Genomic DNA, 15350 nt, shown 5'->3' with positions numbered 1-15350 from the left:
TAGGGCTCATAACTCACTTGCTATCTTCAGATCCATTTTTAGGAAAACTAAAGGATATTACAGACATAAATTTTCATGGCAGTCCACTGGCTTTTCACCATCCCATCAGAATGCCCTAAATTTAAGTTATTCCAGATACTAAGAAGTCTCCTACTTATTCCAAATATTACAAAGTCTCCATGTATTCTTAGTTATTAAAGGTAGCCTGACTGAGAGAGTAGGGCTCATAACCCACTTGCTGTCTTCGGATCCATTTTTAGCAAAACTAATAAAAGTGAAGAGAGTTTAGACCAAAGAATATTACAGACATAAGTTTTCATGGCAGTCCACTGGCTTTTCACCATCCCATCAGAATGCCCTAAATTTAAGTTATTCCAGATACTAAGAAGTCCCCTACTTTTTCTGGTCCTTCTTTTTGGCTATCTTCTAATTTAAATCATTAAAAATAAAGTAAGTCCTTCAGGGTCAATTTACCACTGATCTTTAGCTTCAACTATTGACTGGGACTAGTCAGAGGTGAATTCTGTTTACCTTCATGTGTGTCAGACTTGGTGAAAGTCAAACATTTGATATTCAAAAAGAGTTACTTTCTTGGGAAAATAATTTTAATTTGTTGTTAATATTTTTTAATGGAAATTTTATAATAAATTCTAGATTCATTTGATTTGTTCAATACAGGAAAATTAAGCAACAGTCAACTCTGCATAAGAATTTGAGTGGATTTGGCTATTTCCCATTATACTAGAGAGAGTGTCAAAGTCACACCATTTCCTATTACCACTTCAATGGCAATGAGGCTGCAAGTTGCCGTTTGTAATTACACTTGCACTATTGTTTTATTTACACAGATCATTTCATTTATTTACACTGCTATTTCTCCCCTGTAGGTGTCCTCCCTTTGATACCTGCCTTAAAGTGATAATCTCTGGGTTCTATGCTGAGACACATACTTACCATGAAACAGAAGTTTCCTTTAACTCGTACCAGTTCCCAGGAGGGGGTAATGTGTTCACATCATCCTATGCTTCTGTAAAATTTACAAAAGTAAGATATTTTCACATTCCCTTTTTTTTTTCTTTGATGAAGTCCCTGAAAATTATGTAATCTTTAGTCCTCACAAAACCTGGATCTACCACTGGCTATGTGAAAATGAAATTCTAATCACAGGCAACCACAGAATGGAGTAAAAATTTCTAATAACAGCTTTTTTTGTAATGTCCCAGGAGACAGCCTTTGATAAATCTGACAAATTAACAACATGATGTTTTCATGGAAGAATTTGAAGAAAAATAGAATGGAGGAATCCTTTGCTTACAGGACATGTTATTTCTTGCTGCAGACATAAAAATGTTAGCCCTGACTTCTTTGTCAATAACAAGTTAGAAATAGGGTTTCATGGAAATTGATCATTAAGTTTGGGTATGAAACAGTTCTAATGATACATTCTGTAAATAGATTCATTCTGTTTCCTTCTTATCTGCCTCTCATTAAAATTTGTTTTTGTGGATAGTTTGGTAGGCGAGTGTATTTAAAGCAGATAGATGTTTCCATTTTTTTAAGCTACATGAGGGAAAGAGTGAAAGGAGATATCTATATAAAGCCAAATAGAATCTTTCAGCCCACTCAGTTTTAGAAATGATTTTCTAGCATTTACTGATATTCACTCCTACAATGATTCAAAGATATTCATTCCTTTTGAAGCAACACACTGATATTCTGTGGTGTTGAAAACAAGCTAAAAATGAAAGAATTGAGGATGAGATTAAATAACTTAGAAACTTGCTTTTTATCAAGTACTTTAAAAATTTTTCATTATACATAGAGGGAGGTACAAAAATAACATAAACAAAGTACAGCTCATTAATTTATCATGATGTTCACACATCCATGGAATGACCATACTGTTCAAAAAGTGGAGTCTACCAGCTCCCGAAGTTCCCTTCCTGCCCCCTTCTAATTTCCTTTTGCGCATGGTAGTCACTATCCCGACTGAATAGCATGGAATTGTTTTGCTTGTTTGAACTTCATTGAAGTTAAATATAGCACTGTGTATCTTGGGGGTACGACTACAACAAACATTCTTGCACATATGCACTTTCTTGTACGTGTAATTTTGGTGCACATATGAGCATTCTTGTACAGAAAATATATATTTTAGCTATTCCAGAGAAGATGTCGTGGTATTAAACTGAATTTCTATAATTACTAATAAAATTGAGCCCATTGCCATTTTTATTCGCCATTTGGAATATCATATTTTGTATGTGACTGTTAAAGTCTTTTTTATAGCCCATTTTCATTTGGAACTGCCTGTTTTTTGAAAAAAATTTTGAAATAATTTTAAATTTAGAGAATAAATACAGAACGGAGAGCTGCCTTATACCTTTCCCTCAACGTTCCCCAGTATTAACATCTTTTTTTTTTTTTTTTTTTTTTTTTGCGGTATGCGGGCCTCTCACTGTTGTGGCCTCTCCCGGAGCACAGGCTCTGGACACGCAGGCTCAGTGGCCATGGCTCACGGGCCTAGCCGCTCCGCGGCATGTAGGATCTTCCCGGACCGGGGCACGAACCCGTGTCCCCTGCATCGGCAGGCGGACTCTCAACCACTGTGCCACCAGGGAAGCCCCAGTATTAACATCTTATATAATCATGGTACATTTATCAAAACTAAAAAATTAATATTGATACAATTATTAACTAAACTTCAGATATTATTCGAAAGTCAATAGTTTTTCTGCTAATGAATACTGAATACTTGACCAATGATCCATGAAGTGTAAAGTGTGCAGTTTACAATGTGATTGGTGGAAACAGATGCTATTTCCTGTTCTGTAGGAGCCCTGGGTACTATTCTCTGCCATCCTTACCAGTGTTTCCCCTCCTCCACCCATCCCAGACTTGAGTAGTTTTCTCAGATACAGGTTATGATCTGTATTCTCCTGAATACTGTAGGTGACTCCCTACAGAGCTCCAGTTTTCTCTCTCTACCCCTCACCCTTCATTCTCTTTCATCCTGTCTGTCTCTCTCTTTCTTTCTCTCTCTTATTTAATCTCAATCTCTCCTTGTTAAATTCACCTCTCCAGTACTCAGCTTTGTGAACTCCAGCCACTATGGTCTCCCTTGTGACTCAGCTCTGGGTCTCAAACTCAGGATATCTTCTAAGTTCTATTTTTGCCTTCCCTCCCAACCCTGATGCTTCTTCACAATGCCCTGGAAACACTATCAAGGCAGTAACACAATAATTACAGGGTTCCACTGATTTGTTTCCTGTCTCACAAAATCACTGTGCTAAATTGACTGATACCCAATGTCTTAAAAACTGATTTATCATATGTCTTGTAATTGATTTCAGGGAAGGAGTGTAAATCCATTTCCTGTTAACACCATCTTGGCTAGAAACAGAATGCCATTCTCTCTTAATTGAGATCTACTTTATTAGTGGAATATTGAACTGTGTAAATATTTTACAATGTCAAACCTTATTTCTTCCATGAAAATATCAATTGAAGGGTCTAAGAGTTCTTATTCTGAGTAAATTAAAGCTTGATGAAGATCCATAAATAGAATACTGATTGTCACCTAGTTACATATGTTAAGTACAGGTTACTATCAGTATGATGCAGCAATTTTAAATCACACTAATTGTTCTGAAAAGGGTTCCTGAAAATTGTGATACTTTGGCTCAGTTTTGAAGGGTATTTAGAAGTGAACTAGACAAAGAAAAGAAAACAGTAAATTAAGTTGAGAGAATAGCATATAGGATTCATATACTACATTTGATGAGAGGTTATTGCAAATGGTTTAATAGAGTTGCAATGACAAATATCCAGAAAATGCCAACAGAAAAAGCTACAGATATGTAAACAAGCTAATGAAGAACATCAGTAGAGAAGATAAAATCATTGTAGGCTAGAGAAGATGTACGCATTGAAATTCCCATTCAACTTTGCTTCACCCTTCATATTGAATTTATCTGATTAAATTACATCTGACAAGTACTCCAGTTGTCACTCAAATACCTTTCTATATAAGCTAACATACCTAATCTGAGAAAAGTTTGAAAAGTTACTTGGCCCTAGTTATATATAGAGAAAGTTTTATTCTATACCCTTAATGGAGAACATATGGAAGCCTATATTTTTGCTAAATACTGGTGGAAGGAAGGTTAGCATAAGTAGACCTTTTAGTGTCAAGGTATCTAGGTATGCACTTCATTGCAATCTCTAGGAATTACCTGCCCAAGTTTTTAAAAGCAAAATGAGCAAGAAATTGTAATATATTAGTGGTTTTATTACAAGCTAAAATTTAAAGAAATAAAATCATTGAATTTCCCCTTAGATGTTTTGTGCTGTCTTCCAATAATTTAACTGCTTTATTTTAAGTTGCTTACAGTTTATTTTTTGAACCCTATGAGCTGATTTTGCACATCTCTACAAATGGGCATTGACTGAACTGTTTAGGAATCATTTTTTTTCTTTTGTTTTCTTTTTTTTCTGTATGCAGGCCTCTCACTGTTGTGGCCTCTCCCGTTGCGGAGCACAGGCTCCGGACGCGCAGGCTCAGTGGCCATGGCTCACGGGCCCAGCCGCTCCGCGGCATGTGGGATCTTCCCGGACCGGGGCACGAACCCATGTCCCCTGCATCGGCAGGACTCTCAACCACTGCGCCACCAGGGAAGCCCTAGGAATCATTTTTAAGTGGTAAGTCTAGTGTTATTTATCATGATCTTAATTTTTATAACTTTCTTAAAAATAGTCTAGGCTAGGAACATGACTTCTGACAGTTGTATTTGAATTGACAGAAAGAAGACTAGAAATTTACTTGTATAATGAACTGTGCAATATTTCCTTTTAATGTGTCAACTCCTCTTTTTAATACTTCAATTTATCCATCAAAACCAGTTCATAAGAAGAAAAATAATTTTTACATAAAAGTACAGTGAGGTATAAAACTTCACTTGTTGAATGTCTCTGTATTTTAAAGGAGGCTGACAAAATATAGATTTATAAAATAAACTTAAATCTCACTGCTAGTGATAATTGCTGATAAAGCAGTTGTGTGTTTGCATATGTGTGTGTGTGTGTGTGTGTGGTGCTGTTGTTTTGTTATTCTTTACCACACCTCTACCACGTTTTAAAATAGTATGGCCAATTAAAAGTAGTAAAAGAAAGAGTATGAAAACTATGTGAAAATTTTAGATAGAATTGTGTTTCTGAATCATGGACTCAGTTGTTCTCAAGATTTCCAACAAATAACACTGTGACTTGGTCATTAAATCATTCAGGAATAATCTTATAGGAGGAATAACAACCACGCCATCCTTAGCATACATTTCTTGTTACACACCTTTTGTGATTTTGTGTATTCTGTCACCCTTCTCAGTGTCCAATTTTCCAGACAAAATGGTGTCTGGGACTTTTAAATTAAAAACACAAATCTATTTATAGATTGCTGAAAAAGGAATCCCTACTGCAAACACATCCTGATATGATAGTCACCTTTGCCGGGGTAACAAATAACTCTCCAAATCTCAGTGTCTAACAATAAAAATTTATTTCTTGATTATATTACATTAGAGTTGTTGGCCAATTGTTTCTGTACTTCAGGCCATGGTCAACCGTACGCTATTCCATGTAACCTCTCATCCTGGGACAAAAGTTTTAAGAGCAGTTCATACGAGCTAACACAAGGGAATGATTGTCAAATCAGACTCATAAAAAATTGAGAGATCTAACAAAGTAACAAGATTTACTAATAATACTGTTTATAGTCAATCAGGAGTCTCATATGAAGAAGAGAGGGTTCCAGGCCTTTCTTCCCAAGCCTTTCTTCTGCATTGACCATGCACTTCCTGGGCCAGAATAAGATGGGGAATCTCTGAGTAAGTTTCATGTTTCACTTCACACAAGAGTCAGGTATGTTTAAGTCATGAGCTAGCTCTCTCATATGCCACAAGAGTTGTATAGCTTACAAGTAATTCTCTAAAGAAGCATATCTCATAAATCCTTAGATCCATTTTGCTGTATATATGATCCAACAATTGCTGAAAAAAGAGATATTGAAATCTGCAATTTTAATTATGAATTTGTCTATTTCCCCTGCAGATACTGTCACATTTTTTTTGTGCATTTTGAAGCTTTATTATTAGCTGCACTCATATATAGGATTGTTATATTTATGTCAATTATCTTTCAAATAGATTAAAAATAAGACAAATTACATTGCTTATACCGTGTATTTACAATTTCTGATGCTCTTCATTCATTTGTGTAACCCCAAATCTCCATTTGGCATCATGCCCTTTCTACTTAGAGATTTTTAGGTCTTTCTAATGTATAGCTTCTGAAAATAATTTCTTTGTTTTTGTTCCTCTAAATAAAGTATTTTTTTCCACCTTCACTTTTGAACAATAATTCATTGGATAAAAATTCTAGGTTGACAATTAAAAATTTTTTTTTCCTCAACTGTCCTGGTTTGAATTGTTTCTGATAAGAGTCTGCTTTAACACATCTTTAAAAGTATTGTGCCTTTTTTTTCTCTTAAAGCTTTAAGATTTTCTCATTATCACTACTTTTCATGGTGTGGTTTTCTTTAGATTTACTTTACTTGGTGTTCATTGAGATTCTTTGACAAGCAAATTTATATTTTTCATTAAATTTAATAATTTTCAATCATTATATCTTCTAGTACCTTTCTCCTCTCTTTCTTTGTGTCCAATTACTTATATGTTAAACCACTTGCTATCAGTTAATCCAGCTCTTATTTTCTTCAGGTTTTGTCCTCTCTGCACTTCATTTTGGAAGTTTCTGTTGTTATGTCTTCCAGTTTGCTGATCTTATGAACGTCCTAATATGCTAATACTGTTATCAAGTGTTGTGTTTCTCTCCTCAACATTCACATTTTTTCCTTCTTATCAATCATATGAAGCATTCATAACAGCTCTTTTAACTTCTATTGTCCACTAGTTCCATTACCTTTGTCACTTCTCAGTTTATCCTATAGGTTGATTTTTCTACTGGTTTGGAGTTATATTTTCCTGCTTTTTTGCTTGCCTTATAATTTCTTTTTGGGTGGGCATTGTGTATTTATGTTCTTAGTTTTTATATTTTTGCTAGCCTTTCATGCTGATTTGTTGTAACATACATTAAGTTACTTGTAGTCAGCTGTATCCTTCTAAAGCTTGCTTTAAGTGTTTTTAGAGTGGTTCTAGAGCAGCCAAGAGTCCAGAACTAATCTAGCCCCATTTGTAAGGTAATGCCATTCTGAGGATTCTGTCCAATTTTTTGTTAATCATGAAATCTTCCTATTCTGATCAGTGGGAACACAAATAATTCCCAGACTCCTGAAGCTCCATTTGTTTTTGTTTTTTCTTTTTGTCTGCCTTTACCTAGAAGATTTTTCCAGAAACTCAGGTTGTTTTCTCTCATGGACATGTGGATCAGTATCAACAGTTTAAGAAAGAACCATTCCGCATGTCTCCACAGCCATCTCCCTGTGAAAGTCTCTCCTTTTGTGTATGACACCCCGCAACATGAGCCTTCTTCACCTTTTCAAACTCAGGTTTCTGTCTCTTATTTCAGTAAGCTGACTGGGCTCTGTTTAGTTTTTCCCAACTTGTACTCTTACCTGGAAATTGTCTCTAGACAGGAAAATGTTTTCTCCATTGTTTCACAGTAACTTGACAATTCTTCCATGTATAGAGCTGGTGCAATCATAAGACTTACCTCATTTGTATCCATTCTCTTGGTAACCACAGTGCTGCACTATTATCACATTTATGAAAAATAAGAATGTTTTGTATATTTGGTTCCATTATCTGTTTGCTAGATTTGCCAGGAAAATCCAGTCTCTGTTAATTTACCTTGATGTTTAGTAGTTAACCATCTTATTTTAAATAATTTATGGAGGAAAAAAGATAGAGATGAACCAGCTTAAACACTTTTGGGGATAGAAATTAAAACATAAGTTTCTCATATTGTAGACAGCACCTAACCAAGTGATCAATGTTAACACCATCAGTAAGAAAATGTATTATTATTGTGTACTTCTTGATATAAAACACCAGGAAAGTCATGGCATTCCTTTTGTGGTATTCTTGTTAAAAATGCACAACTTAAATTTAATTATGAACAAACACAGACACTGAGAAATAGTCTATAAAATACCTTGTCAATAGTCTTCAAATCTTCAATACCATAAAATAAAAAGGAGTGAGAAACTGTTTTAGATCCAAGGAGACTAAGAAGAAATGATTGAATGGGATGCATGAGACTGGGTTGAATATTGCTCTACAAAAAGCACATTGTTGGGGTGAATGTTAGTCTTTGAATAAGGTTGGTAGAGTTAAGAATATTTTCATGTCAATGTTAATGTCCCAGTTTTTATCACCGTGCTGTGATTATGAAAGTTGTTAACATTTGAGAAGCATTATGAAGTGCTTTTGGGAATTCTTTGTGCTGTTTCTACTTTGTATACAGTCTTTTGTGTACATATTAAATTATTTCAATATGGAAATTCAAATATGAAAAAAGAACTAAAAAGAGAACTATTCCAATATAAATTGAAGCTACAAAAGGAGATAATATCCAGGGGCATTGAATTATTCTTGTGGCATATTCCTGAAAACACCTGTTCTGGCACTGACAATGTTACTAAATGCCTTGGGGCACTTATACCTTCTGTTCATTCTTCATTATGCCAGTCTTTCTATTCCATTATCAGTGCCATAAATGCTTTCATACTTCCTATCTTTTGTGTTAAGTTACAATCTAGGATTTTAAAGCCATGCTTGCAAGGCTGACAACTATGACAGTTTTGTCTGACTTAGGAAAATAGTTTACTCTAAATGCCAAAGAAGCATCTTTTATATATTATTGTATTTTATCCTTCCTCAATTATAACTAATTTTGTTAGTTAAAATAAATTGAGTTAAAAATAATTTTCAAGAATACATGTGGTAATTCACTTTGTATCATTAATGTAACATTTCCAATGCATATATTTATTATAAAGAAATGTACTTGCCCTGTAGAAAATGCCACTTAGAAGGTAATGCCAATACATCTTTATTATGATACAGTTTTAAAGGTGTTGGTTACTGCATTAGCTTTAAGTTCAACTCTCAGTTACAGAATGACTTACAAATGTTATAAATATTGTTTCTCCTTTTCACAAACTTGGTAGTATAGGGCTCCGATTGCAGTTTCACAAGCATCATTGACCTAATCCATGCTGTTACTCAGCCATCTTCAATCTCTAGCTTTCAACTTGTGGTCCAAACTGACTGCTCTAATGCTAGTCACCATGATAGCATCCCAGCTTTCAGGGAAACAGACATGAAAAAAGAAGAATTTCTCCTTCATAGAAATTTGTTGCACAATGTTTATTTGTGTCGCATTGGCCAGAAATTAATTACAGGGTCACAGACATAAGTGAGGGAGCCTGGGAAGTATAGTATATTCAGGGAAGCCAGGTATATGGGGATCCTATTATTCTATAAAAGCAGGATACATATTGGGCAACAACTAATTACTTAATGGATAAATAGAAAAGAAAAATTATCTGTAACCATCCAAATAAGAAACTTTATTTCATATGCAATTTCAAATAATTTCTAACTTAAAATGTTACATAATAGCCCTTCTTGTTATACAAAACAGCAAAAATATTGTCACTTACTGATAGTGTCTTAATCATCACAGTTCTCCAAATGTAAAACTGTGTTTAACAAGTTACTGATCATCTTGGAGGAGGAAGAGGGTCGTGATAGGGAAGGGGCATGTAAATGGATTTCTGGAACACTGAGAATGTTATGTCTTGACCTCAGCAGTGGTTAAATGAGTGAACACTTTATAAATATTAGTTATGTTTTCTGTAACCTTTTAAAATGCATGTTTATTTTTCAATGCAAAATTAAATATACATATATGTGTGAAAAAATAAAAAATAACTCAATTAAGATGTTTATTAATTTAAATTTGGAATCAGTAAGTCCATTTAAAAGAAGTATTGTGTCTCATTATTCTAGAAATTAACACAATCCCAGGGCAGAAAATCAGTTATTACAAACATTTAACTAAACCATTGAATATGTCCAAATTGTATTGTGCTGAACACACTTATTAGGGACTCTTATTTGCAGAACACTGTGCCAGTTTATCTTATCCTATCATCTCTTGGACAACTTCCCAGTATATGCCATAGAAATATGGCATTACAGACTTTAATTGTGTGCATTTTATGGCTGCTGCCAACATAAGGGTGAAAAGATTAATCACTCCTGCGCTTAGTAAACAAACTAGGGCCTTTTAAAGATTTCAGTCTTGTTCATTTTTCCAAAAGGTTCATTTGAATGCACAGAAGTACGTTTTGATTGACTACCTTTCCCACTATTTCAATGGTCAAACTAAAAGCCAGGACACTTATCAACAAGAAGAAAAACCCATTTGAAATACAGTACACCTGGGAGTAAAAATGTTGAATAAAACTAGCAATTTCAGTTCAAAGACTTTTGCATTGTTTTAAATAAAATGGCAAAGAAATACCCTATATTAAGTAAGGTATCTATTTTTTTCCAAAATGACACATTTATGTATGTTTAGAAACAAAAGTTGGGAGGACATTACAGGATACTATGTGCTTTTAAGATGCCCCTAAAACAAAAGTACACTTCAACTTTCTATCAAACTTTGCATTGAGCAGTAAGCAGAACTTTCTGTAGATTAAAAAAAAAAAATGTTCTGTGCTCAGTTCTCTGCTGGTGTCTATGACCCCTGGTTAACTTTTATGCTTTCAATTTGGCTTTGTTCTGGAACATTTTTTCCTATGTTACTTAAAGTACTTTCAGTTACTCTGGAGGGAAAATTGTATTATCAAAAGCAATTGCTGTTATGACACTGCTTCTGGAATCTTAGAGCTTGACAACTAGTCTTAGACTTCTGCCTTTTAAAACAGATTCTAGGATTTCATGTTTGCTATGTCCAATAATGCCAAACCATACTTATTGTTAGCTTGCTGAATGGAAAAGCTTGGAATAGTTTATAACACTGACTGACCTATGAATGGGAAATGCTATCCCATGAGTAGAAGAAACAGTCAAATTCGAGGGGTGCAGCAATTGACAAGATCAGAGTACTAAATCGTACCTCTGAGGATCACACTGTCACACTTGCCCTAAGGTAAAACCTCAACATTTTTATCATCATTGTTCCAGGTAACACCTTACCTAAGGAAAAAGGATACCAAAAAGATTCAAGTAGCATCTTGGATCATCTAGCTTCTATTCCCACAGAGATAAGGCTTGACTCATAGTTCTAAGATCAAAATCCCTTGTTAGAAAACTATACATGAAATAATTACCTTGGAGGAGAATGGTAAATTTTAAATGATGGGGAAAAGAAAATATATTAATAACATGATTTAAAAATTCTTTGACATATCAGTAAATTATTACTTGATAATGATTAAGTAAATGATTTTGTAACTAATTAGGGGATTAGTCCACATTAAGAACAGACTCTCCTCTAGCTCTGTTTTCTCACACTCAATAGTTGTCTTGAAAGTACAGATGGACATTGGAAATCTCTGAGACCCCATACCCTAATATCAACCTCATGAACAAGCAAAATCTCTCTATACTGTGAAGTAATCTTGCTTTTCATAGATACAAATTTTTTATTATGATTATCAATATCCTTTTACAATCTCCATGGCTATAGCTTGTTCAATTTGTATTGCTACAAGTTAGTATACACAGTATCTGTCTCAACTACCTTTCATTGAAGAAATAATTAATGAATGTCCCCCAAACTGCTCATATATGATGATGCACCTTCTTTACAAGTACTCACAACAACATCTAACTTATTCATGGCAGAAAGGGTCTAATAACGCTTTCAATAATTGGAGCAACCTCTTTTAATTATATCCACAGATCAATTAGTAAGAAGTGCAGCACTTTATTTATTTATTTTTTAAATTTTACTTTATTCCTGAAACATCTGATCTCTCAGAGTCATAGATCCAAGCTGATGCCCTAATTCCCATATAGCTTCCATTGAGGAAACTAAAAAAATGTATCTGTCATCCTGAAAAAATATCTTTCTGGGTAATAGTCTCAATCTCACCATTTTCTTCTGGAAGCACATTTTTTCAGCAGCAGCTCATCCACCACCTATCAAAAATATTCAGTCTCAGACATGGTGATCACTGTCTTAATAACTTAATTATATTTTCAGTCTCGCCCAAATATGTATTTTCTAAATGCAGATTTCTTGGCATCTTTGGGCCAAAAATGGCAATTCAAAAATCTATTAATTAATTTGCAATTCATAGTAACCCTAGATATGCCTCCAGCTAACACAAGTCTGCCTCATTCAAAACTGGACCAAGGTAAGGACATCCGAACAGCACAGAAAGCTAGAATTGAATAGGAGCATAAACACAAGTGCTCACTTTGAGTGATTGCATGGAGTGCAGATTGTTTTGGGAGCATGCTAAGATCATGCTAAGTTGTATGCAAGTGGAAGATGATTTGGAATTTAATATGAGCCAGAAATCCCATTTTGTATGAAACAAATAAATAAACATCTCACAATTGTACAAACAGGTAACCAGTGCATTTGGGGAATTCTGTCTCTTGGAAAAGACAAACTATTCATTGTGTGTCATCAGAATTATATTAAAAAATCACAAATATTCAATATGACATTTTCTTCAACTATAGGAAACAAAACCAGAAAACAGCTAGACTACTATTAGATAAAAATGTTTTGAGTTGATTTTCTAAATAAGTATCACTACATTTTTCTACCCTTATTGTAAGCAAAACAACTTCAATTTTATGCTAATTCATATACAGATATACTCTACTTTAAATTTATGTACTTATAAAGAATTTCCTTAAATGTATAGTGACAGCTATTTTTCCAGATTGATTGTTTTCATGAGTTTGCCTTTTCAAGTGGTATATAATCCTTGACCTGTTAAAGAAACTGCAGGTTACTTTTCCATCCTTTCCCTCGACCCCCACCCCCACCCCCTGCCCCAGGCCCAGCACCGCTCTGACTACACAGCGCTTGCTCTGAGCTCCCAGCAGCTCCATCTACCGGGACCTCACCAACCATGCTGAGGTGTTCTCCGACATCTACAAGATCAGGCAGGTCACCAAAGGGCTGTGTCTGGAGGTGGAGGGGAAGATGGTCAGTAGGACAGAGTGTAACATTGATGACTCGCTCACTGGTGGAAATGCCTCTGCTGAAGGGCCTGAGGAGGAAGGTACAGAAAGCGCAGAAATCACTGATGTCGATATTGTCATGAACTATCACTTGCAGGAAACCAGTTACACAAAAGAAGCTTACAAGAAGTACATCAAAGATTACATGAAGTCAATCAAAGGGAAACTTGAAGAACAGAGACCAGAAAGAGTAAAATGTTTTATGACAGGGGCTGCAGAACAAATCAAGCACATACTTGCTAATTTCAACAACTGTCAGCCTCTTATTGGTGAAAACATGAATCCAGATGGCATGGTTGTTCTGCTAGACTACCGTGAGGATGGTGTGAGCCCATATATGATTTTCTTTAAGGGTGGTTTAGAAATGGAAAAATGTTAACAAATTTGGCTGTTCCTTTGGATCTAGCACCTGTCGTCATAACTGGCTGGCTGCAGCTTTTCATCAGCACAACACCAGGACTTAGACAAATGGGACTGATGTCATCTTGAGCTCTTCATTTATTTTAACAGTTGATTTTTTTGGAGTGGAAATATTGTTTTTGTGAAAAAAGGTATGTCACGTAAGTTGTCTAAAAATAAAATGCATTTAAACTCATTTGAGAGAATGCCTCTTAGTTTAATATGTAATATCTAAATCCATCCTGTGTAGCCTTCCTGGAGAAGCTAGAGCCTGGTTGAAGACCATCTTCAGATAACTTCTACAGTGAAAACCACTTCTGGCACTTGGAATATAAACAAGAATCAAAAGTAATTGAGTTGAAGTAAAGGGAAAGACCATGCTCATAGCAGTGCCAGCATTTGAAGTGGATTTCTTACACATTTCATCACCTACAAATGGAACTAGTTAACCCTGGAAGAGATTACAAAAAGAATAAAAAAAGACTAACACAGTTGGAAGCAAAAAAAAAAAAAAAAGAAAGAAACCGTATGTTGCTCTCCCACAAATAACCACCACGTGTAGATACATATTTTTTTTGTTTTCACTTCTAACATTCTACAGAGCAGAGCAGCAACAAATAGGATTGTATACTATAAACTTGTACACAGTCCTATAGAGTCAAAAAGTACTTTATGAAGTTTTTAGAAAGCACCAGTAAAATAGCCAGAGAGACAATGTTGGGGTCTTTGATTTCCCTAACAGATTGAAGAGACACTGTGTAAACAGCACAGCTGTGTTGATACACATGCACTGTCAGTGTGGATGGTCTCTGGAAGCCAAGTGCATGCAGTGCATATAGTGCAGCCATTCCACTCCTCAGCATTTACCTGACAGAAATGAAAGCATATGCTGTACAAAGACTTGTACACAGATGTTCATAACCCCATCATTTATAATAGCCCAAAATGGAAACAATTAAACTTTCTATCAATAAGTGAATAGATAAACATATTGTAATACAATCATGCAAGGAAATACTACACATAAAAACAAGAATTATTATAACATACTACAACATGAATGTATCTCAAATAATTATACTGAGTGAAAGAAGCCAGACAAAAAAAAGAGTATATACTGTTTGGTTACTTTTGTATAAAAACTATAGAAAATTAGGGACTTCTCTGGTGGCACAGTTGTTAAGAATCTGCCTGCCAATGCAGGGGACACGGGTTCGAGCCCTGGTCTGTGAAGATCCCACACGCTGCGGAGAAACTAAGCCCATGTGCCACAACTACTGAGCCTGCACTCTAGAGCCCATGAGCCACAACTACTGAGGCCTTCACGCCTAGAGACCGTGCTCCACAAGGAAAGCCACTGCAATGAGAAGCCTACAAAGTGCAACGAAGAGTAACCCCCGCTCGCTACAACTAGAGAAAAGCCCACGCGCAGCAATGAAGACCCAACGCAGCCAAAAATAAGTAAATAAATAAATAAATTTATTAAAAAAAAAAACTACAGAAAATTAAAACTAATCCATAGTGGCAAAAAGCTCACCAATGATGGGTGGAGGTCGAGAGGGGCATGGAATGGAGGTAGGCAAGAATGAAGGATTACTTAGTGGCACATGGAAACTTCTGTAGGTGATGGGTATTATATATTAATTATTTTGATATTGCAGGTAGTTTCACAGGGGTAAAAATCTGTAGAATACCTTCACATTGACATTTAAATAC

At 35.2% G+C, this 15350-nt stretch overlaps 1 protein-coding gene across 1 annotated transcript; it reads left to right on the top strand.

The window, feature by feature from the left end:
* Nucleotides 1-13106: 13106 nt before the first annotated feature.
* Nucleotides 13107-13647, top strand: LOC101289450 (translationally-controlled tumor protein-like). The gene has a single exon (XM_033417625.2). The coding sequence runs from the start codon at nucleotides 13198-13200 to the stop codon at nucleotides 13612-13614; it is 417 nt and encodes a 138-aa protein (XP_033273516.1). The 5' UTR covers nucleotides 13107-13197; the 3' UTR covers nucleotides 13615-13647.
* Nucleotides 13648-15350: the final 1703 nt, after the last annotated feature.

The sequence above is a fragment of the Orcinus orca genome, chromosome 5, assembly GCF_937001465.1.
Source record: "Orcinus orca chromosome 5, mOrcOrc1.1, whole genome shotgun sequence".
Classification (NCBI taxonomy): domain Eukaryota; kingdom Metazoa; phylum Chordata; class Mammalia; order Artiodactyla; family Delphinidae; genus Orcinus; species Orcinus orca.
This window is presented reverse-complemented; position numbering and strand designations above follow the sequence as displayed.

Bases quoted from the DNA above. Each gene is read 5' to 3' on its own strand.
- LOC101289450 (XM_033417625.2), top strand. From the start codon at position 13,198: ATGGTCAGTAGGACAGAGTGTAACATTGATGACTCGCTCACTGGTGGA.